The sequence below is a fragment of the Chaetodon trifascialis genome, chromosome 3 (genome assembly GCF_039877785.1).
Source record: "Chaetodon trifascialis isolate fChaTrf1 chromosome 3, fChaTrf1.hap1, whole genome shotgun sequence".
Classification (NCBI taxonomy): domain Eukaryota; kingdom Metazoa; phylum Chordata; class Actinopteri; order Chaetodontiformes; family Chaetodontidae; genus Chaetodon; species Chaetodon trifascialis.
Window position 1 is genome coordinate 31,741,388 of NC_092058.1, and position 23,946 is coordinate 31,765,333.

At 44.1% G+C, this 23,946-nt stretch overlaps 1 protein-coding gene across 4 annotated transcripts in view; it reads right to left on the minus strand.

The window, feature by feature from the left end:
• The window catches only part of cadpsa (Ca2+-dependent activator protein for secretion a), a 335,946-nt gene that overhangs the window by 191,003 nt on the left and 120,997 nt on the right, over positions 1-23,946 (minus strand). For all 4 annotated transcript variants that reach the window (XM_070958180.1, XM_070958178.1, XM_070958172.1 and 1 more), the window contains exons 4-5: positions 10,075-10,155; positions 9,579-9,815 (exon numbers count right to left, since the gene is read on the minus strand). In XM_070958180.1, coding sequence (XP_070814281.1) covers positions 9,579-9,815; positions 10,075-10,155 — 318 coding nt within the window. The remainder of the gene's footprint in view (positions 1-9,578; positions 9,816-10,074; positions 10,156-23,946) is intronic.

Consider the following 23,946-nt stretch of genomic DNA (forward strand, 5'->3'; position numbering starts at 1 on the left):
ACTAGAAAAGACAGACAATGTGTCTGTAATTGTTGATATTTGGACTGATCGAAGCATGCATGGATTTTTAGGGGTAACATCCCGCTTCATGGAGATGGAGAAAAACAGCCCAAGCCTGCAGACAATTCTCTTGAGTTGTGAACGATTCACAGGGTCACAAACTGGAGAACGAATAAGTGTTAAATTTGAGGAGATATGTGAAAACTTCAATATAAACACAAATTAAATTACATTATCTGTGACAACGCCTCAAATATGAGAAAGGCCTTCACAGTTTGTTTCCCCTCTGCAACAACTGAAACCGAAGATGGTGAAGACGACCTGGAAAACCGAAACTTATGGGAGGATTTTAGTGACAATTTCCAGGACGATGTGGAATCCATCCAGTGCAGCTGCCGTCAACAGCGACTACAGTGCTTTGCACATTAATTACAACTCGTTGTGCGTGATGGACTGAAAGAGACTAAGACTCTGAATAGTGCAATGGCAAAAGTTACAAAATTCTGCAGTCTACTTCATTCCACATGTGGGCTGAAAGAAGCATTTGAGAGAGAGTATGGAGCCAATCACAGCATCCCCTCTGCCGTGTCAACCCGATGGAATACAACTCTCCGCCTTGTGGAGTCAGTCACTGACCTGGACTGAAAGTCTAAATATTCTTCTGGAAGCCCAAGGACATAAAGGCCTGTGCCTATTAGCAAGAGAATTAAAGAGCTTGTGGAAATTTTGGCCCCATTTCTTCAAGCAACAGACCTCACACAAGGGGAGAAAGTGGTAACTCTAAGTGCAGATCTGCCTTGCATTCTGTCACTCAACAGCCACCTCAACAGTATGCTGAATACAATTCTGTATCTGGGCGGTTTTGTGAAAGCTCTCCAGAAGTCACTGCAATGTCATTTCCAGGGGATCTTTGCAAACGTCAGAATGGTTGACTCTGCAGGAGATCTTCCATTTGGAGACATGCTCTACATGATGTCTGCACTACTCGACCCATCATTTTGCTTTTTTTGACTAGAGCAAGATGTCTTTGCACCAGATGAAGTCAAGAGTGAGGTGAAGGAGATGACAATAGGTAGATGAATGCACACCATTTCCAAACACATCATCACATTATGGACTCTATTTTGACTCTGCCGCCGGGGCAGCGCAGGTTTCGCCGCCGGCACAGTGGTATTTTCGAGCAGCGCAGGCAGGCGCACTTGGTATTTTGGTAAACCGAGGCGTACAGAGGTGCGCCAGGATGGGCGTTGCGGCGCAATAGGGGGGAGGTGTTTTGGATTTGGATTTTCATCCATTTCGGTCTGCACCGGTGGTGCAAAAGTGCGCTGAAAGCTCGCCACCCCAGACCTGGTCAACTCTGTGCGCCAGTGGCGCAAATGGATTTTCGTAAACCGGCTGAGTCGTGCGCTCACATCACCAACACCTCACAGGCAGGTTTCCACAGTGTCTAGCATTTCACTGTGATCAATAATTAGGAACAGCCACGATTCCATGCAACTATCTGAGTCAGCACATACAGTCAGACCTATATTTATATATTTTGATCAGTATCTCATCTGACCACATCAAAAGCACGTTCGGAACGTGTAATGGTCACTCAACCTCAAACAGGGATGCGAACTAATCGGTTAACGTCACTGTGCCAACCAGAAACAGCCGTAGCATCCTACAGAGCATAAATACTGCATCTATCTCAGAGCACTCGAGAGACAGAGAGAGACAGACACACGGAAAAAATGTAAGTGATCATCGTTGTCGGCTATTACCCACGCACAGAGTTGACCAAAATAGAGCCCCTTGTCTTGGCTGAGGCTCAGAAAGTCACCACACTTGCTGAGAGCAGTCGTGGAGAGGATGGTAAGGATGAGCCACCTGCTGAAACACCACGCCTTTTCACTGGCTACAGGACGAAAAGCAACAAGAAAGGTGACCATGTATCATCTGTCAGGGCTGACATCATTCGCTACATCCAGGTGTCCTCTGATGAAGAAGTGGACTGCCTAGGTTTCTGGAATGCCAGTCTTCCCAAGGCTTTATCTTGTGGTTATGAGGGTGCTCGCTGTTCCTGCCACCAATGCACCAGTGGAGAGGGTATTCAGTCACGGAGGCCTAATAATGCACCCTCACCGAGCCAGGCTTAGTGCAAGAACATTGCCCGGCTTGATCTTTTTGAAATGTAACCATTCTGTTGCCTAATACTTTTCAAGGTCTTACAGTAGGCCTCTGGAAGACACCTACAAGCTTGTTAATGTTTACCCAGTGTATTAAGAGAAAAATAAGATAAATCATTTTGATCTTATTGTAGGTTTATTATTGTTAAATATTTTGTTCTAGGCAAACAACACCATTGATTGTTTCCACAAAAAGGTTACTGTTTCATTAGTAAACAAGTCAAGATAGCCAGTAACTCCAATGATATTCCTTTTTGAGTTTTACTATTATGCAAGGAATCATTTTTGTCATGCAAAGAAAGGTGCCTTTTGGAACAAACTGGTCATATTTTGATATCACCAGTCATAATGTGGCAGCAATAGTTTTGCTAATTTTTTTAATTGCAGATGGCACAGACGTAACATATACAAGTGTTTAAAGTACTTTTAAGTGTTTTGTTTACAAGTTGTTTGCATTTAGCTACAGTGTGATGTTTTGCACTAATTAGAAGCATGTTAATTAGCCTACAATGGCTTTGACTGGGTGAGGTGTAACATTTTCTATATTTTTGTTCTTATTATGGTCCGACTGAGCCTGCACAATGTATGTTCATGTTGGAAGAATATGGTTTCTTTAAAGGAAATCATTCATTGTGTGTTTTCTTCATATTGCATTGCAGTGCCCTGTTTAAAGTGATCATATAACAAACAACTAATCAGTACTGATACTTTACCTTATTAATTAAATGAGGGATAATAATACAGTAGATGCTTTGAATTTCTTAGATATAGCTGTGCTGTATTCTCAGTAGACTGAATAGCAGCAGATGATAGAAGGCTCATTAAAACAAGAAGCACTGCATGAAAAGTAGCATTTCCGTCAATTATCGTCACTTTAAATTGCAGTGGAAGTTCTCTCTCAGCCTCTGTGACCATGAGGTGTTAAAATGCAAATGTAAATGCTGCAAGCTATACAAACGCAAATTGGGATTGTGTGTGTGTGTGTGTGTGTGTGTGTGTGTGTGTGTGTGTGTGTGTGTGTGTGTGTGTGTGTTCTGTTGTTCTGAATCAGAATCAGAATCAGAAAAAGCTTTATTGCCAAGTACGATTTTACACATACGAGGAATTTGCTTTGGTGAGGTTGGTGCATGACACATCTATCAAGAAGAAGCAATTAAAAAGTTAAAAATATGACAGTAAGTAAATAATATAAAAATAGGAAAATAAGTAAAAAATACGACAATAGAAGAACTGCAACAGTAGTAAAATAAAAAAATCTCACAATATAAATATATGTACACTAGTCTTTTTTTTTTTTAACAGAGGCACAGACTGTTTTTTCAAGGGAGTCCAAGTGGCGCATTATATGGTTGGTAACGCATATGGTTGTGGCAATTTCACTGACAAGTAGAGTCAGAGGTGAAGTGTGAAGTGTCAGGGGGGGGCCTTGTTAATAAGGCTGACAGCAGACGGGAAAAAACTGTTCTTGTGGCGTGAGGTTTTGGTCCTGATGGACCGCAGCCTCCTGCCAGAGGGGAGTGTCTCAAAGAGTTTATGTCCAGGGTGGGAGGGATCAGCCACAATCTTTCCTGCACGCCTCAGGGTTCTGGAGGTATACAGGTCCTGGAGAGACGGGAGATTGCAGCCGATCACCTTCTCTGCAGACCGAATGACACGCTGCAGTCTGCCCTTGTCCTTGGCTTTGGCAGCAGCGTACCAGATGGTGATTGAGGAGCTGAGGATGGACTCAATGATGGCTGTGTAGAAGTGCACCATCATTGTCTTTGGCAGACTGAATTTCTTCAATTGCCGTAGGAAGTACATCCTCTGCTGTGCTTTCTTGATGAGGGAGCTGATGTTCGGCTCCCACTTGAGGTCCTGGGAGATGATAGTTCCCAGGAAGCGGAAGGACTCCACAGTGTCAATAGTAGAGTCACAGAGGGTGATGGGGGCAGGTGATGCTGAGTTTTTCCTAAAGTCCACAACCATCTCCACTGTCTTTAGAGTGTTGAGCTCTAGGTTGTTCTGGTTGCACCAGGTCACCAGATGGTCAACCTCCCACCTGTAGGCGGACTCGTCACCATCAGAGATGAGTCCGATGAGAGTGGTGTCGTCCGCAAACTTCAGCAGCTTGACAGACTGATGACTGTAGGTGCAGCTGTTCGTGTACAGGGAGAAGAGCAGAGGAGAAAGAACACAGCCCTGAGGGGATCCGGTGCTGATGGTCTTTGAGTCGGAGATGTGTTTCTCCAGCTTCACGCACTGTTTCCTGTCAGACAGGAAGTCTGTAATCCATCTGCAGGTGGAGTCAGGCACGCTCAGCTGGGAGAGCTTCTCCTGGAGCAGGGTTGGAATGATGGTGTTAAAGGCAGAGCTGAAATCCACAAACAGGATCCTTGCGTAGGTTCCTGTGGAGTCCAGGTGCTGGAGGATGAGGTGGAGGGCCAGGTTGACCGCGTCGTCTACAGACCTGTTGGCTCTGTATGCAAACTGCAGGGGGTCCAGGAGAGGGTCGGTGGTCCTTTAAGGTGGGAATTGGTGGAGGTGACTGGAGCTGGAGCTGTTGGGAGGTGTCATGGGGGATGGTTGCTGGACTGTCCCTTTGCCTTTCAAAGCGGCAGTAGAACTCATTCAGGTCGATGGCTAGGCGTCGATCGTTGATGGACTGGGGGGCTTTAGGCTTGTAGTCTGTGATTTGCCTGAGCCCTTTCCAGACAGACGCAGAGTCGTTAGCTGAGAAGTGGTGTTGGAGCTTCTCAGAGTACAGCCGTTTAGCCTCTTTCACCGCCTTGCTGAACCTGTACTTTGCCTCTCTGAATCTGTCTTTGTCCCCACTCCTGAAGGCCTCTTCCTTTGCCAACCTTAGCTGTCTGAGTTTGGATGTGAACCAGGGTTTGTCATTGTTGTAACTCACCCTGGTGCGTGATGGGACACAGCAGTCCTCACAGAAGCTGATGTAGGACGTCACAGCCTCCGTGTACTCATCCAGACTGTTGGTAGCAGTCCTGAACACATCCCAGTCAGTAGAGACCAAACACGCCTGGAGATCCTCCACAGCCTCACTGGTCCACTTCCTTGATGTCCTCACTACGGGTTTGCAGAGCTTTAGTTTCTGCCTGTACGTAGGAATCAGGTGGACCATGACGTGGTCGGAGTGGCCGAGTGCGGCGCGGGTGACGGCGTGATAAGCATCCCTGACTGTGGTGTAACAGTGATCCAGAATATTCTCCTCTCTGGGTGGGCATTTAATAAACTGTCTGTATTTGGGGAGTTCGTGAGTGAGGTTACCTTTGTCAAAGTCGCCAAGGACAATAACTAAAGAGTCCGGATTGGTCCGCTCCACACGCAGTATCTGGTCTGCAAGCGCGCGCTGTGTGTCCTGCACGTTGGCCTGCGGCAGGATGTAAACGCCGACCAGAATGAATGAGGTGAACTCACGGGGTGAATAAAAGGGCTTACAGTTTATGAGAAAAGATCTGTGCCTACAGAATACAGACAAAGATTTTTTCTTTTTTCATGAGGATTTAAAAGTGTGTTAATTTTAATTTTATAGGTTATGACCACCACAGGATGAAAAATGGTTGTGTGATTAGCTTGCAAAATTCCAGCAGGGTCAGTCCACTGATGATTCTTTGGGCTCTATTTTCGACTCCGCCACCGGCGCAGTGGTATTTTCGAGCGGCGCAGGCAGGCGCATGGCACATTTGGAATTTTGGTAAACTGAGGCATGCAGAGGTGCGCCAGGATGGGCGTTGCAGCGCAGTAGGGAGGAGGTTTCGACATTGGAATTTTCGACCATTTCGGTCTGCGCCGGCGGTGCAAAAGTGCACTGAAAGCTCGCCACCTCATACCTGGTCAACTCTGTGCGCCGGCGGCACAAGTGGATTTTCGTAAACCGGCGGAGTCGTGCGCTCACGTCACCAACACCTCACAGTCAGGTTTCCAGAGTGTCTGGCATTTCACTGTGATGAATTATTAGCAACAGCCGCAATTCAATGCAACTATCTGAGTCAACACATACAGTCAGACCTAAATTTATATATTTTGATCAGTGTCTCATCTGACCACATCGAAAGCGCGTTCGGCACACGTAATGGTCACTCACCCTGACTGAATGTACACAGGTGACACAAGGATGTCTGGTGATCTGTGACTCAGATTGCCTGGTGAGAAACGTATATGCCACTTTCCCCGGGTCGGCACATGACTCGTTCATCCTGGCGAATTCTAGCATCCCTGCAGTCTTTCAGAAGGAAACCCCTCTGCATGGGTGGCTGCTAGGTGATAACGGCTATCCACTGAAAACGTGATGACGCCATATATCACACCGTCAAAAAGACAGCAGCGTGGTTTTAATGGTGTTTTCAGCAGTGCTCAGTCAGTCATCGAAGGCACACTGCGATCAATAATTAGCAACGGCGACGATTCAATGCAGCTGTCTGAGTCAGCACATACAGTCAGACCTAAATTTATATATTTTGTTCAGTATCTCATCTGACGACATCGCAAGCGCGTTCGGCACGCGTAATGGTCACTCACCCTGACTGAATGTACACAGGTGAAACAGGGATTCGAACTAATCGGTTAATGTCGCTGTGCCAACCAGAAACAGCCGTGGCATCCTACAGAGCATATATACTGCATCTATCTCAGAGCGAGACAGAGAGACAGACACATGAAAAAACGTTGTCTGCTATTACCCACGTCATTTCATTCCAAATACAAATGTTATCATTGTAATATAACGTTATCTAAAAAGATGGAGTACATCATTGCTTTGAGGAGGATGAGGAGGAGGAGGATTTACCATCTAAGGACCTCATACTTAGACATCAGAATCAGAATCAGAAATCCTTTATTTATCCCCGAGGGGAAATTGTTTTTGTTGCAGTGCTCCTTACAAGAATAGAATTAGAAAAAAATTAGAAAAGAAAGAAAATAGAGAGAACTATATACATAAAAAGCAAATATAAAAACTATATATATATATATATATAAACAAAATATACCACAAAATATAGAACATCATATAAAACAATATATATATACTGAGAAAAAATAAACAGTATATACAAACGGGCGTGCAAAGTAATACAAACGGATGTCAGGAGATATGAGTGACGCCAGTCTCCTGGAAACTTGCCATGTGCCTCGCCAGTTCTTAAAGGTGAGGCGAGGAGCTGCTGTGATTGGTGAAGATTTGACTCGGCTGTGCCAAACCCACTCCACGCCTTCTCCCCTCCCTCTTTCCGAGTTGCGCCGCTGGGTGGGACTGAAATGAGAAGGAGGTGGAGATGCACCGGTGGCGTAGCTCACGAAAATACCAAAGTCTGCGCCGCCACGCTCCATCGGCGCAGCGGACCTGACATTGCGCCGCACCGGCGGTGGAGTCAAAAATAGAGCCCTGTAAGTATAAAGAATAATAAAAAGGGAACACACCAAAGTAACTTTTCTTTTTTTAATTTTCGATGACGTCAGTTTAAAGAAGTTTACATGTTTTATAAAATGTGCCGGTAAAAAAATAGAAAATTAAAATCACAACATGTTTTTCTTTCTATGCAACAAAAATTGTCTCGCAAGAAATTCCGAGAGCGCGACCTCGCATATGTTTGGACGCCTCCTCTGACGCAATGACGTTGGCAGAAAACGACCTCGGCGCGTCTGTGAACGCGAATGGGTTTCCTTTTAAAATGCCTGTGGAATCATCCAATGGTTGTTTGTGAAGCCAGCAGGCCAGCCTGAGTAGATCAACATCGGTAGCATTCATGTGCTAATTAGAGCTATTCGCACCTTCACGGAGGCGCAAATAACCATGCCCCCTGCCAACAGATGGTTCGTTTCCGACGATATTCGGAGCGGGCGAACTTCCCCATAAACTCCCGTAAATTGCCAATAATCAACGGAATTTGCAGGGGTTTAATGGTCGTAAATGTGGTTTTTCATGCAGTGAAGAGACATGAGAGATTTATTTTTTAGAGACTTGAGACTTGACTTGGACTCGTGACCAAAGACTTGAGACTTGACCTAGTCTCATCCCACAAAGACTTGAGACTTGACTTGGACTTGTGACCAAAGACTTGAGACTTGACTTGGACATGCAAAAAAAGACGTGTGAACATCTCTGGTATCTCTTCCCAGACCTGGATCAGGGCATCTGTGAGCTCCTGGACAGTCGGTGGTGGTACTTGGCGACGGCGGATGACCCATAGGTGCTCAACTGGATTTAACTCAGGGCAACGTGAAGGCCAGTCAATGGCATCAATGTATTCGTCATCCAGGAACTGACTACAGTCTGGCCACATGAGGCAAGGAATTGTCCTGCACCAGATGGAACCCAGGGCCCACTGCACCAGCAGTGAGTCACAGTGGTACTGCACCCCCCCCCCCCCCCCCCCACCCCACCCTCTGTTCTCTCTCTCCCTCTAGAGCAGGGACGCCCAGAGTTCCTGCCTCAAGTGGAGGAGTTTAAGTATCTTGGGATCCTGTTCACGAGTGAGGGAAGGATGGAGTGTGAGATTGACAGGCAGATCAGTGCAGCTGCTACAGCAATGCGGTCGCTGTACCGGTCTGTCGTGATGAAGAAGGAGCTGTGCCAAAAGGCAAAGCTCTCGATTTACCAGTCAATCTACATTCCTACCCTCACCTATGGTCATGAACTTTGGGTCATGACCGAAAGAACGAGGTCCCGAATACAAGTGGCTGAAACGAGTTTCCTTCGCAGGGTGGCAGGGCACTCCCTTAGAGATAGGGTGAGGAGCTCTGTCACCCGGGAGGAGCTCAGAGTAGAGTCGCTGCTCCTCCACATCGAGAGGAGTCAGCTGAGGTGGCTCAGGCACCTCCATCAGATGTCCCATGGATGCATCCCTAGGGAGGTGTTCCAGGCATGTCCCACCGGGAGGAGGCCCCAGGGAAGACCCCCATACGCTGGAGTGATTATGACCAGGCTGGCCTGGGAACGCCTTGGGATCCCCCCGGAAGAGCTAGGGGAAGTGTCCGGGGAGAGGGAAGTTTGGGCGTCCCTGCTCAGACTGCTCCCCCCGCCCTGGATGTAGTGGGAGAAAATGGATGGATGGATGGATGGATGGATGGATGGATGGATGGATGGATGGATGGATGGATAGATATATCTGAAAACATTTAAAATCCAGATGACTGATCACTAAAATCCTTTAAAAGTGTAGCATAAAAAAGGGTTATAAGACTAGATGAAAAGTCAATTTTTGGTGGTAACAGCAGTTCGGGTGGGCAGCAACAATATTGACACGTGCACAATACCATTCCCAGAGCATGTGAAAAAACACATGATGATTCTTAACCATCTACTTTCATCTATCTCGTCTCATACATATCTTTTACCCTTGCACATTTTTATGTATTCCTTTCAAATAAGTAAACCAGCATCATTAATAAAGATCTAAGTCCACCAACCTCTAGGGTGAAGGACAGCACCACGTCAGATTTGGAGAGCGTGTTCTCATCCTCTTGGCCCATGTCCATGATGGAGGTGTTGTGGCCTCGTTTCAGCTTCTGCAGCTTGAACTCTCCTCCCTTAGACACTGGCATGCTCTCCAGGTTGGCCATCAGCAGGTTGACAGAGGATCGCAGTTCTTCAATATACATGGCCTCCATCTCTCTAGATGCAAACCTGGGAAACCTTCCACCATGCTGACCAAAACAGGAAGGCAAGCAATTAATTAATGAGCATGATGCACTGAATGTCCAAATAAACCTTATGAGACAAAATAGCCCCAGTTGTGAATCATGCAGCAACATAAAAAAAATCTGTAACTCTAAAGTTTCATTTCGGACATTACTTAACATGAGTCAGTCTTCAGTTCCTTGTTATTCAAAATTTAATAATCAGTATTCTGTCATACACTGAAAGTTTATTAAGTCCATCCATCTATGCATTCATGTGCCTTACCCGAGTGATCTGGTCTGCCATTTGCAGTCGTCCATCCAGCTCTCTTCTGATCTGGGCTGCCTGCTCATCAGGGTTGTCCAGCTGAGGAAACACAGACAAACACAGTGTGCTTGACAAACTGAATCACAACAATGTGTGTTCTTAAGAAATTTACATTTGCATTTAATTTTTAAATAAGGGCAAATGAAATAATTTAAAAAAGAGAAAAATGTGTCTTTACACTGTGCTTATGTGGTTAACTGGCACATCTCTGACTAAAAACTTAACCAAAACCCAAATTGTCCATGTTGAAAATTACTGAGAAAAAAAACAACAACAAAAATAAAACAAGAAAAACAGAGGAGAGGAAAGTGCATCATCACCCATCATTCAGCTGCTGCTGTGACTGCCCACATTGTCATGCCCCATTTGCAATAGAAAAAGATTTCACATGGAATTTACATCATCATCATCATCATACTTATCACACCATATCATAGTTTGTCCAAGATAAATCCACATGCAGTTACTGGAATATTGTGAACTTTTTGTTCCAATTCAAGCGCTGTTTTTATTAACATATTTTGTATTAGCCAAATATGCCTTGAAAAAAATGACTCATCCTGCAAACTTTTTTTTTAAACTAATAATCAACTAAGAACTCACAAATTTCACCTTCAACATTTTTTGTTAAACTGATACACTAAACACATACATCACTGCCCATCACTGCTGAGAGGACTTCGCAAAGGAATCTGTATTCATACTTCTACTTCATACTTTATCTACACAGTATATGGACTTTGTCCTTATCTTTCACAAGTAAAATGATTGGTTGTCAGAAGGAAGTCAGGTCAGATGGAATGTTTGCCAGTCATCATTCGACACTTCCTCTCAGAAGAGGTTATCCCACCAATGACCACACTGTTACCAGTCCAATATCATTTGGACAGACAGGATGGATTTAGTGTTCAGCAGCTCATGTTAAATGTGACAGGTTCAAATCACACATCACATGTTTATTATCAGTGGCGGCTGGTCAATAGAGGGCACTAGGGTGCCGCCCCTCCCGCGAAATACTGACTCTTTTATATATCTACCAAGATCAACCATGAATTAATCAAAATAAATTAACAAAAATCGTGTTTTTACTTGTGCAACGGTGTAGTGGTATCCGCCACACTGCCAGTAACCATTAAATGCGTCCGACTTTAGGCTAGACTTGCGATTTGCCATTCAATATAAAGCCCTCCTCCAGGTCAAGGGCGCCAGTAATACTGGAGTCTGTGAGAGCTATCAAACTTTTTTATTGTTTACGAGCAGAGACAGCTTTTCATTGGCACATGAAAATTTGCCTCTAGTTCGCACCTCTGTGCGCCCAGACCAATGCCATTGTTTTCCAATTCTTTAATCTTAACGTGATTGGACAATTCATCGAATCAATCACGTCCATCAGCAAGCATTCATGCCACAGCTGTAACTACTTCCAGAGAAGAGAAAAGATGGCTAGCAGAGACTGTGAAGGAAGGATGGCGACTGTGGTGAAGCAAAACTCGATTGTTTCTCTACATGAAACTCCATTTTATCATCGGTCGGATGTGGACAAGAAAAGGGTGAAAGATTTGGGACCCAACTGTCCGGATTTAAACATTTCTCAGCAGACTACTCATGTGCCCTGATGTGTGTTCGGACTATACGCACAGTGCATGAAAAAAGAGAAAAGAAAAAAGACACTCACAGCGCACGCACTGTCGGGACTCGGGAGACTGCAAGCTCTCAAAATGTTGAATTGTAAATAGTTGTATTGACAGCATAGCCAAATACTGTATGTACTGAATATGTTCTGGAAAGATTTGATTAATTACAGTTTTGATGATAGTTTGATTTGATTTGATTTGATTTGATTTGATTTGATTTGATTTGATTTGATTTGATTTGATTATTGCTATGGCATCTATGGTGTCTATAAATTGTAGAATGTGCTAACAGTGATTTCATGGGCAAACTAGTAGATGACAATGTTGATGGCCACAGTGGAAGTGTTTTATTGTGGAACCTAATTTAATGTATTTCAGACATTTAACTTGATATAGCGATGCTGTACAGTATGTACAATTCATGTCTGGTGTTGCCATCTAGTGGTTGAGCAAGAAAACCATCCATCCATTCATTTTCTATACCCGACTATCCCTTTTCGGGGTTGCGGGGGGGCTGGAGCCTGTCCCAGCTGTCAACGGGTGAGAGGCGTTGTACACCCTGAACCGGTCGCCAGTCAATCGCAGGGCAACATATACAGACAGACAACCATTCACACTCACACCTAAGGACAATTTAGAGTCACCAATTAACCTAATGAAAATGTTTTTTGGTCTGTGGGAGGAAGCTGGAGTGCCCAGAGAGAACCCACACATGCAAACTTCACACAGAAAGGCCCTGCCAAACCAGGGATCGAACCGGCGACCTTCTTGCTGTGAGGCACGCACACTAGCTGCCGCGACACCGTGCCGCCTAACAGGAAAACAAAATTAAATGATACAATGTAACACCGTAAAGTTAGCTATCTGACTTTTACTTATTGAATGGGTCATCTTAGCCATCATCGCAACAGTTGCCCCCCTGAGAAATTTGTCAGGAGCCGCCACTGTTTATTATGTGTATTAAAACCTAAACAAGAAACTGGACTGGACTCCCAACACAACTGCACTTTACAAGAAAGGCCAGAACAGACTTTATCTGCTCAGCAGACTGAGATCGTTTGGAGTGCAGGGGGCACTCCTGAAGACCTTTTATGTCGCTGTGGTGGCATCAGCCATCTTTTATGGAGTGGTCTTCTGGGGGAACAGTATCTTGACAAACTGATCAAGAAGGCCAGCTCTGTCCTGGGATGCCCCCTCGACTCAGTGGAGGTGGCAGGAAAGAGGAGGATGATGGCTAAGCTGTCATGCATGATCAACAACGACTCCAACCCCCTGCAGGACACTTTAACAGCACTGGAGAGCTTGGTCAGCGATAGACTGCGTCACCCAAAGCGTGTGAAGGGACACTATTGCAGGTCCTTCCTTCCTGCAGCCGTCAGACTTTACAACCAGCAGAGCTCCCAGTAGACCACACACTCACAAGACTTTCAAACTGACTGCACTATAACACACATCAACTGTGTTCACTTATACTGTGAAAATATTTAGCTCAGTTGAATTTCAATTTAAGGTGCAATATGTCAATCTTTCAGGTGTATTATTACTCCTGTGTGCAATATCAATACTCTAGTCAGGAGTAGTATCATCTAATGTGCAATATCAGTACCAGGCGAATCTCTATTTTCCAATGTGCAATATTGGTATTTCCCCTGTGCCATGATGTAAACTTGAAAACACTATATACTGTTACCACTCCCATATTTTACATTTCCCCATACTAGGTTACTAGTTTCTGTATTTCCCCTTGTTTAAATTGTTTTCATATTTTTCAATATTCTTTGTTTATATTGCTTGTTTGCCATTTAATGTCTTTTTACTGATGCCCTCTATTTTTTGCTATCCACTTCACTGCTGTAATACAGGATATTTCCCCGCTATGGGACTAATAAAGGAATATCTTATCTTATCTTATCTTATCTTATCTTATCTTATCTTATCTTATCTTATTTTATTAAAGCCTTGTATAGCACAGTGTTAATTTATGCTTTTTTCCCCTCATTCAAGCCCTCTTGTACTCATAATTGCAATAAAGAATGCCCTCTGGGGGATATTATTGCTGCCATCTGTTAATACTGTCCCTTTCCAGCTGGCCAAGAGAAGCTCTGCTGCTTACAGAGGCCAATGCTACAGAGGAGAAATCAATCTGATAGCCATGTGGAATTCACCAGCCACTCTACCCCCAGGCTGCAGGGCCTCTTTGCCATCTGCAGACAAGCTTAAAGAGGTGTTTCTTCCCTAAATGACAATTGTGTGCTCAGTGCACACATGACAGCAAGGTACCTGTGGTGTAGGTTAGCAGTTGTATATAAACTGCCTCTACCAGTTAAGAATGTCATAATAAAACCAGTATGTACTCTCTGGTTTAGATGGTGTGGAATGCTGCTGGTAGCTCTTGAAAAGGCCAATCATAAGATGCATAAAATATACTGTTATACTAAATTAGACTGGAATTGAGTTCCCTTTGACCATTGTCAGTGTTAGAGGCTGCTGCCTCCCCCCTGCTTCCTATAAACTGTGTTTCCAAGGAATGCCTCATGTCTTCACAGGGGGCAGATGGTAGGGGAAGCGTGGGCAGACAGGGACGTTTGCAGCAGGGAGATGAAACAGCCTGCTGCAGGGGGAAGCCGGGGACCGTTTTAACTGACGGACGACCTACTATAAACAATATGTCAAAAGACAAACTCTAATTACCTCATTTAACCTGGGTAAAGATATTCATGCGCATACATATTCTGTTCTTCTCTGAAAATAGGCCATTTACAGTTTTCGCAAAATGATCAAATTATTAGAGTTTCATTCGTAGTTTGTCACTACGTTGGGGATACACCACCAGATTTTATTTTCTTTCCAAGTTTTCCATAAGCATTACAGAACATTTCTCTTCCACAGCACAAAGAACAGACTCCTGTCCGGCCCCCTACATTAAAACTATACCACAGATTGTTTGAAAATATACTAAAAGCAATGTGCAGCACTACTATGATTTTTGATCTTAACACTTTGTTATTATTAAAGCTACAAATTCAACATTTTTATATTAACAATCAGTCAAATAGCATGTTTAATGTGAAAGGAGAATTATCTGCCTGTCTATCTAGCTGCATTATAGGGCATAATCCCTGCCCCCCTCCATGTTACTGGATGGAACAGTGGCCAAACTAACACATAAAATGCATTTTTCTCTTTCTTGTGTTATCCATCTTTATGTACAGTCAGTGAACATCCAGGGAAGGGACATTGAGATGGTGACATCTTATAAGTACCTGGGTGTTCATCTGAACAACAAAATGGACTGGACTCACAACACCACTGCACTTTATAAAAAAGGACAGAGCAGGCTGAGGTCTTTTGGGGTGGGGGGGCACTCCTGAAGACCTTCTATGACTCTGTTGTGGCCTCTGCCTTGTTCTATGGTGTAGTCTGCTGGGGGAGCAGCATCACAGCAGCTGATCCTGTCAGCTGCAGAGGCTGGACAAACTCATCAGGAAGGCCAGCTCTGTCCTGGGATGCCCTCTGGAACAGGTGGAGGAGGTGGGGGAAAGGAAGATGACAGCCAAGCTGTCCTCCATGACAGACAATGACTCCCACCCCCTCCAACACACACTCACTGCACTGAGGAGCTCCATCAGTGACAGGATGTTACATCCAAAGTGTGTGAAGGAGCGGTATTGCAGGTCTTTCCTTCCTGCAGCCATCAGACTTTACAATAGAAACTGCTCCAAGTAGGCGGTACAATAATCTGCATAACATTCTGTGCAATAACTGAACTGAACAATTTTTTGGGAAACAATCTGTACAATAACCTGGTCAATAATCAGTACATAAAAGCCTGTAATCTGTGCAATATTTCTCTGTAAACTGTGCAATATTTTAGGACATAAAAGTCTGTACATACTATTCCCGGTACACCCTTTTGTATATACTTTGTGTTAACTGCATGCACTTTGTCTTTTAATATTCTATTCTGTTATTGATGCTGCTGTGAAATTCGGAAATTTCCCCTCGAGGGACGAATAAAGGAATATTGAATATTGAATTGAATTGTTTGATATTAAAAGCACTCCAACAGTGAACCAATAGGGGGATTTTATTTTTGAAGTTATAGGAAATGCAACGCATTTGTCAGCATTGCTAAAACTGTCCACACAACATGATATGGACATATTTAGTGCTTTCTGGATAGTGGATTCAGTTCTAATATTGCAGGGAGAACCACATCATCAGAGCAGGCTTCTTTTAAATACCTCCTCATGCTGGATGGAAAACCGTTTGCTAAGAATCAGCATGGCTAAGAAGGTAGAGCATTGCTCAGATCAGTGCAGATAAGTATCCAGACCCCTATTGAAAAATTTGTGGCCTCCCATGCTAGTGCCCATCTCAGTTTTTGAGGACAGCTGGCTGTTGAGAAATTTGTACCATATATGTGTCAGATTTATGACTGACCTTACTGGACTCCTAGATTCATCTGTTGCCTTGGGAATTGTCTTGTATCCTTTCCCTGACTGGCATTTTCCTTTAAGCAGTCTACTTTTCAGCTGTAGTGTAATGACAGACAGGCAAGTAGATAAGCCAACAGGCAGGTACAGGAGGCTGATGGGATTGTTCTTGCACTGTTTCTCTCTTACTCTCTCTCAAATCTTCTCTCTTTCTCGGTCTCTCAAACTACACCCATCTGTCCTTGCCATTGACTTCCTCCCACTGTCTGCATTAACATCTTGCCAGAACACCCACCCCTGCGGTTACCTATGACTGAGGAGCACGTTTGAATTAAATGTCTCCCAGGCATACAGGGCACACACAGACCCCCACCCCCCACCCCCACACACACACACAACTCGATGTACAGCACAGAATATGCATATCAAAAAAAAAAATAGTGCATGCACCCTCATATTGTTAATCTCTCCCTCTGATATCCACAGAGAAAGCAGTATGCACACATCACACAGAAGACAGCAAGCCTGGTGTCAGATTGAAGGCATGTGAGGTATTCTTTCCTCTTTGTTGCGCTCACATTTAAGTTGCAGAATTAAAAAATACTGATATTCACTGCCAATCTCAGACACTGACCAACCTGAGTCTGGAGTGTGTGACTGCTTAACAAGAATAGGACCAATACACTACATACATACAGCACATGAAACAAGCAGTTCAGTTTCACGAGTTTGCATTTCAAGCACGTGCACAGTAGGCATGCTTGTAGTGATTATAGTCTGGCCAGTCACACATTTAGGGTGACATCCACAAATAGGTGACCTATGTTGAAAAATAAGCAGGAAGCACCTACAGAAAAAGGAAAAGTAATATGTAAAATAACAGGCTGTTCGTTTGAACATGTCTTAGTTCCTGCAGTGATTCCTGGGATCATTCAATGGAAAGGGCATACATAGCACATATGTAGCATCATCTATTTTCTCCAACAATGTCTGCGATCAGGGATGCAACAAGAAGCTCACATTGTAAAGCCATCCATCTTGAGACTGTTATTGAGGTTTAGTCAGTTGTGTTAAGTTTCTAAGCAGTTGATTTTAAGAGCTATTTCCTTGTGTTGCTAAGAAAATGTTCATCTCTTCATCTGTTTTACACTCTATAGGTTACACTAGAAATTAATTGGACTTAATTACAACACTGTCTTCATTTTTACTTTTAATTTGTAACAGATTACATCATTACATGTCAAAGAACTTTCCTGTGAAAGACAGTTAAATATTAGCTCATTTTTTGTGAATTATGACTGAAGTATTGGACCCATAAAATAAACTGTTACCAAAGTTGATACAGTAATGTCCGGTGGCTGAAGTGGCTGGACTCTAGGAATAGGTTCGGCTTTACTCCTGATGGTGGTCCCAAGTCAGGTGCAATGAACCCATCTGCAGAATAATGAGCTCCCTGTTGAGTCTTGATCAGCAAGGAACAAGACGATTATTCTACAATCCCTTGGCTTGGCTCAGGGTCAGCTGGCAGAGTCCCGATCGGTCGGCCAGCTCCCTCTGGAATGCCCCGGTTGCCAGGAACCCCAGTGTGGTCAGTACCTATATGGGCACAGGCAGTGCATGGCTCCTCGCTGTGATGCACTCCAAGGCCGGCCGCAGCTCTGCACACAGTTCCAGGAGGATTGCCTTCAGGAACCTAAAGCGGCTGATGAGCCAGTTGTCATCATGTGCCAGTAAATCATCTCTGTCTCTGAACACACGCTTTCTTCGCATTGTACCATTTGCAATATTTTCTAATACTGCTAAAGCAGCCATTGTTTTTAACGGTATTTTTTGCACCACTTTGCACATGCTTTTATATACACTCATGTAATTGCAGACACGTGGGTGTGTTAATTGTTTATCAGTGTGAATTGTTCATGTGTCTCTGATGTGCACATCCCAGCATCACCTCTAAATGTCACCAAAGGATCAACAACTGTAGAAACGTGCGTACGCCAGCCATGAAGATGGCGCGAGGCACCGCACATTTCCACGGTCATTTCACTCTTGATACATCTGAACTTTGCCATGAAAAAGAGCGTACGCCACGTTTTTGTGCGTACGCACCCTTTGTACATGAGGCCCCTGGTCCCCAAGCTGGTCTCTTAAAGGTCGTTTCTGATGCACACACACACACACACACACACACACACACACACGTGGAGTATTAAGGATAAGGTCAAGGTCAAGGTCAATTTTATTTATATAGCACATTTAAAAACATCATACATGAACATAAAATGAAGAAAGGCAATATATATGCAGCCAGGATGTCAATGCCCAACCGAACTGAAAGCCACTGAGTAAAGACGGTGACTTCAGCATGGACCTAAAAGATTCCACAGTCCAAGCAGCCCTAATGTTCAGCGGCAGGCTGTTCCAAAGTTTAGGGGCTGCCACTGAAAAGGCTCGGTCACCTTTAGTCCTGAGCCTGGATCTGGGGACCACTTGACTGGACGACCTCAGGTCTTTAATAGGTTTGTGGACCTGAATAAGGTCTGCTAAATAAGGTGGGGCCAACCCATGTAAAACTTTAAAAACAAGAAATAAAACCGTAAAAACTATTCTAAAATGAACAGGAAGCCAGTGAAGCGATGCCAAGACTGGTGTTGCTCCCGCTTTCTAGTCCCAGTTAAAAGCCGAGCGGCACCATTTTGGACCAACTGCAGCCGGCGGAGAGAGGACTGATCGAGGCCAACATACAGAGAATTACAGTAGTCCAGCCTGGTCGTGATCAGAGCATGAATGACTCTCTCAGAGTCACCACGAGGAATGTATGGCTTGAGTTTGGTGAGCACCCTTAACTGGAAGAAACTGTTTTTAACGACAGTGCTAATCTGTTTGTTGAAATTAAAGGCACTGTCAAAGAACACACCCAGGTTTTTAACAAAGGGATGAGTGACAGACCCTAAAGTGCCAAGAGTGCTAGTACAGGTGCTGGTCATACAATTAGAATATCATGGAAAAGTTGATTTATTTCAGTAATTCCATTCAAAAAGTGAAACTTGTATATTATATTCATTCATTACACACAGACTGATATATTTCAAATGTTTAGTTCTTTAATTTTGAAGATTTTAAACTAACAACTAGTGAAAATCCAAATTTCAATATCTTAGAAAACTAGAATATCACTTAAGACTGATACAAAAAAAGGATTTCTAAAAATGTTGTCCAACTGAAAAGTATAAATATGAAAAGTATGAGCATGTACAGCACTCAATACTTAGCTGGGGCTCCTTTTGCCTGAATTACTGCAGCAATGTGGCGTGGCATGGAGTCGATCAGGCTGTGGCACTGCTCAGGTGTTATGAGAGCCCAGGTTGCTTTGATGGTGGTCTTCAGCTCTTCCGCGTTGTTGAGTCTGGCATCTTGCATCTTCCTCTTCACAATACCCCATAGATTTTCTATGGGGTTAAGGTCAGGGGAGTTTGCTGGCCAATCAAGAACAGGGATACCATGGTCCTTAAACCAGGTACTGGTAGCTTTGGCACTGTGAGCAGGTGCCGAGTCCTGTTGAAAAATGAAATCTGCATCTCCATAAAGTTGGTCAGCAGCAGCAAGCAAGAAGTGCTCCAAAACTTCCTAATAGACAGCTGCATTGACCTTGGACCTAAGGAAACACAGTGGACCAACACCAGCAGATGACATGGCACCCCAAACCATCACTGACTGTGGAAACGACACTCGACCTCAGGCAACGTGGATTCTGTGCCTCTCCTTTCTTCCTCCAGACTCTGGGACCTTGATTACCAAAGGACATGCAAAATTTACTTTCATCCGAGAACATGACTTTGGACCACTCAGCAGCAGTCCAGTCCCTTTTGTCTTTAGCCCAGGTGAGACGCTTCTGACACTGTCTCTTGTTCAAGAGTGGCTTGACACAAGGAATGTGACAGCTGAAACCCATGTCTTGCATACGTCTGTGAGTGGTGGTTCTTGAAGCACTGACTCCAGCTGCAGTCCACTCTTTGTGAATCTCCCCCGCAGTTTTGAATGGGTTTTGTCTCACTATCCTCTCCAGGGTGCGGTTATCCCTATTGCTTGTACACTTTTTTCTACCACATCTTTTCCTTCCCTTTGCCTTTCTACTAATGTGCTTGGACACAGAGCTCTGTGAACATCCAGCCTCTTTAGCAATGACCTTTTGGGACTTGCCCTCCTTGTGCAAGGTGTCAATGATCGTCTTTTGGACAACTGTCAGGTCAGCAGTCTTCCCCATGATTGTGCAGCTTACAGAACTAGACTGAGAGAAAGGCCTTAAAGGCCTTTGCAGGTGTTTTGAGTTAATTAGCTGATTAGAGTGTAGCACCAGATATCTTCAATATTGACCTTTTCCATAATATTCTAATTTTCTGAGATACTCAATTGGGGGTTTTCATTAGTTGTCAGGTATAATCATCAATATTAAAAGAAGTAAATACTTGAAATATGTCGGTCTGTGTGAAATGAATGTATACATTATACAAGTTTCACTTTTTGAATAGAATTACTGAAAAAAATCAACTTTTCCATGATATTCTAATTTTATGACCAGCACCTGCACAATGATCCAGCTTGTCAGATGAACCGAATACCACAACTTTTGTCTTGTCTTCATTAAGACAGAGGAAGTTTAGGCCCAACCATGATTTTAAGTCTTTTAAACAGTTAAACAAGGGTTCCAGAGAGTCCACACAATTAGCCTTTAAGGGCAGATAGATCTGAATGTCATCAGCAAAGCACTGGAACGAGATATTATATTTTTTAAAAATTGACCCCAGGGGCAGCATGTAAAGGGCAAATAATACAGAACCTAATATAGAGCCCTGTGGAACCCCACAGGAGAGAGGGGCCACTGGTGAGGTGCATTCACCAAGGCGAACACAGAAGCTCCTGTCAGTCAGATAGGACTCAAACCATTTAAGGGCTGTTCCCTTTATGCCCACACACTGTTCCAGTCTCGATAAAAGAATGGCATGGTTAACTGTGTGGAAAGCTGCTGACAAATCTAAAAGCACTAAAACTGCAGAGTTTCCAGAATCAACTGTTAACAGAAGATCGTTAAAAACTCTTAAAAGGGCAGTTTCAGTACTATGGCGTGCCTTAAAACCAGATTGGAATTTTTCATAAATACTAAAATCATCTAAGAAAGTTTTCAGTTGATTAAAAACAACTTTCTCTAAAACTTTAGATAAAAAAGGGAGTTTAGAAATGGGCCTAAAATTGGACAGAACAGAGGTTGCACAGTGGCATGTTTAAAAGCAGCTGGAACATACCCTGATCTGAGACATGTATTAACTAGAGATAAAATGGTCGAACCCACAGTGTTAAAAACATCTTTAAACAAGCGTGCTGGGACACTGTCAAGGGGGCAGTTCGCAGGGCATAGCTGTTTGACCACCTCGTAAAGACAGTGGAAGGAGACTGGCTCAAACTGCTGGAAGACAGCTGGGCACAAAGTGGGAACAGAGGGATCAACAAAACCCATAGTGTGAGAAAAACTAAAACCAGAAATTTTGTCAACAAAATATTTTTGAAAATTCTCACACAAAGAAGCTGATGGTAAAATGTGAGCTATGCCACCTGGATTAATAAGAGAGTCAATAACATTAAAAAGAACCTGAGGCCTGAGGTTACTGGCCACAAGGTGGGAGAAATATTCAGTTTTCGCAGTTTTCACAGCTCTCTGATAATTCCCTAAAGTGTCCTGTAGAATTCCAAAGGAGACTTGGAGCTTGTCCTTTTTCCACCTCCTCTCTGCTTGTCTGCAGGCGTGTCTGAGAGAGCGAGTAAAGTCGTTCAACCAGGGCTCAGAAAGTGGCTTTGTGCGTTTGGACCTCAGAGGAGCAACAGAGTCCAAAATCTCAGTACAGGTACAGTCAAACTGAGTTAGGAGCTCCTCAGCACTGAGATCACCGTCATCCATGGTGTACAGGAGAGAATCCTTAAAAGCAGTGCAAAACTGGGAGGCAGTTAAAGGGTTAAAAGAAAAGTGCGCACCCAGCGAGCAGGAGCACAGGTAGACGCCTCCGAACTGAGGACAGTAACAGTGAATACAACAGGCAGATGATCCGAAATACATGTGTCACAAATTTCACTGATGCTGACACATAAACCAGAGGACAGCACAAGGTCCAGTGTGTGTCCTTTGTTGTGCGTCGGGCCAGTGACAGATTGAGTGAGGTTAAAAGAGTCCAAAAGATAAAGAAAGTCTCTGACCAACAATCTGGACTCACATCACACATGTATATTAAAATCTCCGACAATTAAAAGGCGATAGTATTTCAGAACAATCCCTGCCACAAAGTCTGCAAAGTCCCAGATAAAATCCTTATTAAATTTAGGAGGGCGGTACACCACCGCACACAGGACAGTTTGAGTAAAGTTAGTTTCGAACAGCTGCAGCTCAAAGCTCGAATAACTATCGGATGGGAGCTCCCGACAGTTGAAAGAGGATTTAAAGCTAGACAGAACAGAAGCTAGACCCCCACCTTTACCTGTAGTCCGAGGGGAGCTGAGGAAGTCCCACTGGGAAGGAAGAAGCTCCGAGAAGGGTAGCAACTCACCAGCTTGGAGCCAGGTTTCTGTCAGAAACATAAAATCCAATTCCCGGGAAGTGAAGAAGTCATTCAGGATGAAAGTCTTGTTGGCTAGCGATCTTGATCAGGGCCAGATGAAAAGTGCAGTCCTCGCAGGCCGAGGGGGCAGCCCGAAACAGCGGACGAAGGTTTGAGAGGTCCATGCCTCTGTGAAACCGAATTAACACGGGAGGAGAAGGCACCGCCGACAGGTCAGGAACGGAGACATCCAGCACGCCTGGGACAACCGGATGGAGCCATCGGCATCTCATCTGCATTGAACACCATGAGGCAGGAATGGGACATTTCCTACCAGTATACTTCACACAGGTGGAGGCCAGGTAAGCCTTCACTTTCACGTTTGTGGTTGGGAACCGCTGCAGGTAAACGGCGGAGGTACGCCGGTATGTCCGACAAGAAAGGAAATTTTAATAATCTGTCTCCCAAATTGTGTGACGACAGGCGATCGGACACTCAGATATTGAAAAGTGTTTGACGATCATAAACGAGTATGGCAGAGACATCTTGGCAGCATATACAGAGAAGTAAAAAGACAACAAACAACAGACTAGGCAACGCTGACAGCGTGCCTTGCACAATGGCACCATCATGTCCAGTTGACTCAAAGGAGAGTCTCTCTCTCCTCGCCTCTGATGTGCAAAGAGCATTAAAGTTTTTGCTAATTACTGCACATTCAATCTTTAATTTATACCCCTCAGATTACCTAATGTGTAATGAATAATAATAATAATCATCATCATCCATTCATCCATCCATTTTCTACACCGCGTATGCCTTTCGGGGTTGCAGGGGTGCTGGAGCCTATCCCAGCCATCAACGGGCGAGAGGTGGGGTACACCCTGGACCGGTCGCCAGCCGATCGCAGGTCACAAACACACAACCATTCACACACACCCTCACACCTAGGGGCAATTTTAGAGTCACCAATTAGCCTAACTAGCATGTTTTTGATCTGTGGGAGGAAGCCGGAGTAACTGGAGAGAACCCACGCATGCATGGAAGAACATGCAAACTTCACAAAGAAAGGCCCGACCCGGGACTCGAACCGGTGCCTAATAATAATAATAATAATTTAAGAGGAAAAATTAACATAATTGAAACAATCTACTATTCTGTAAAGGGATATAAAAAACAATGAAT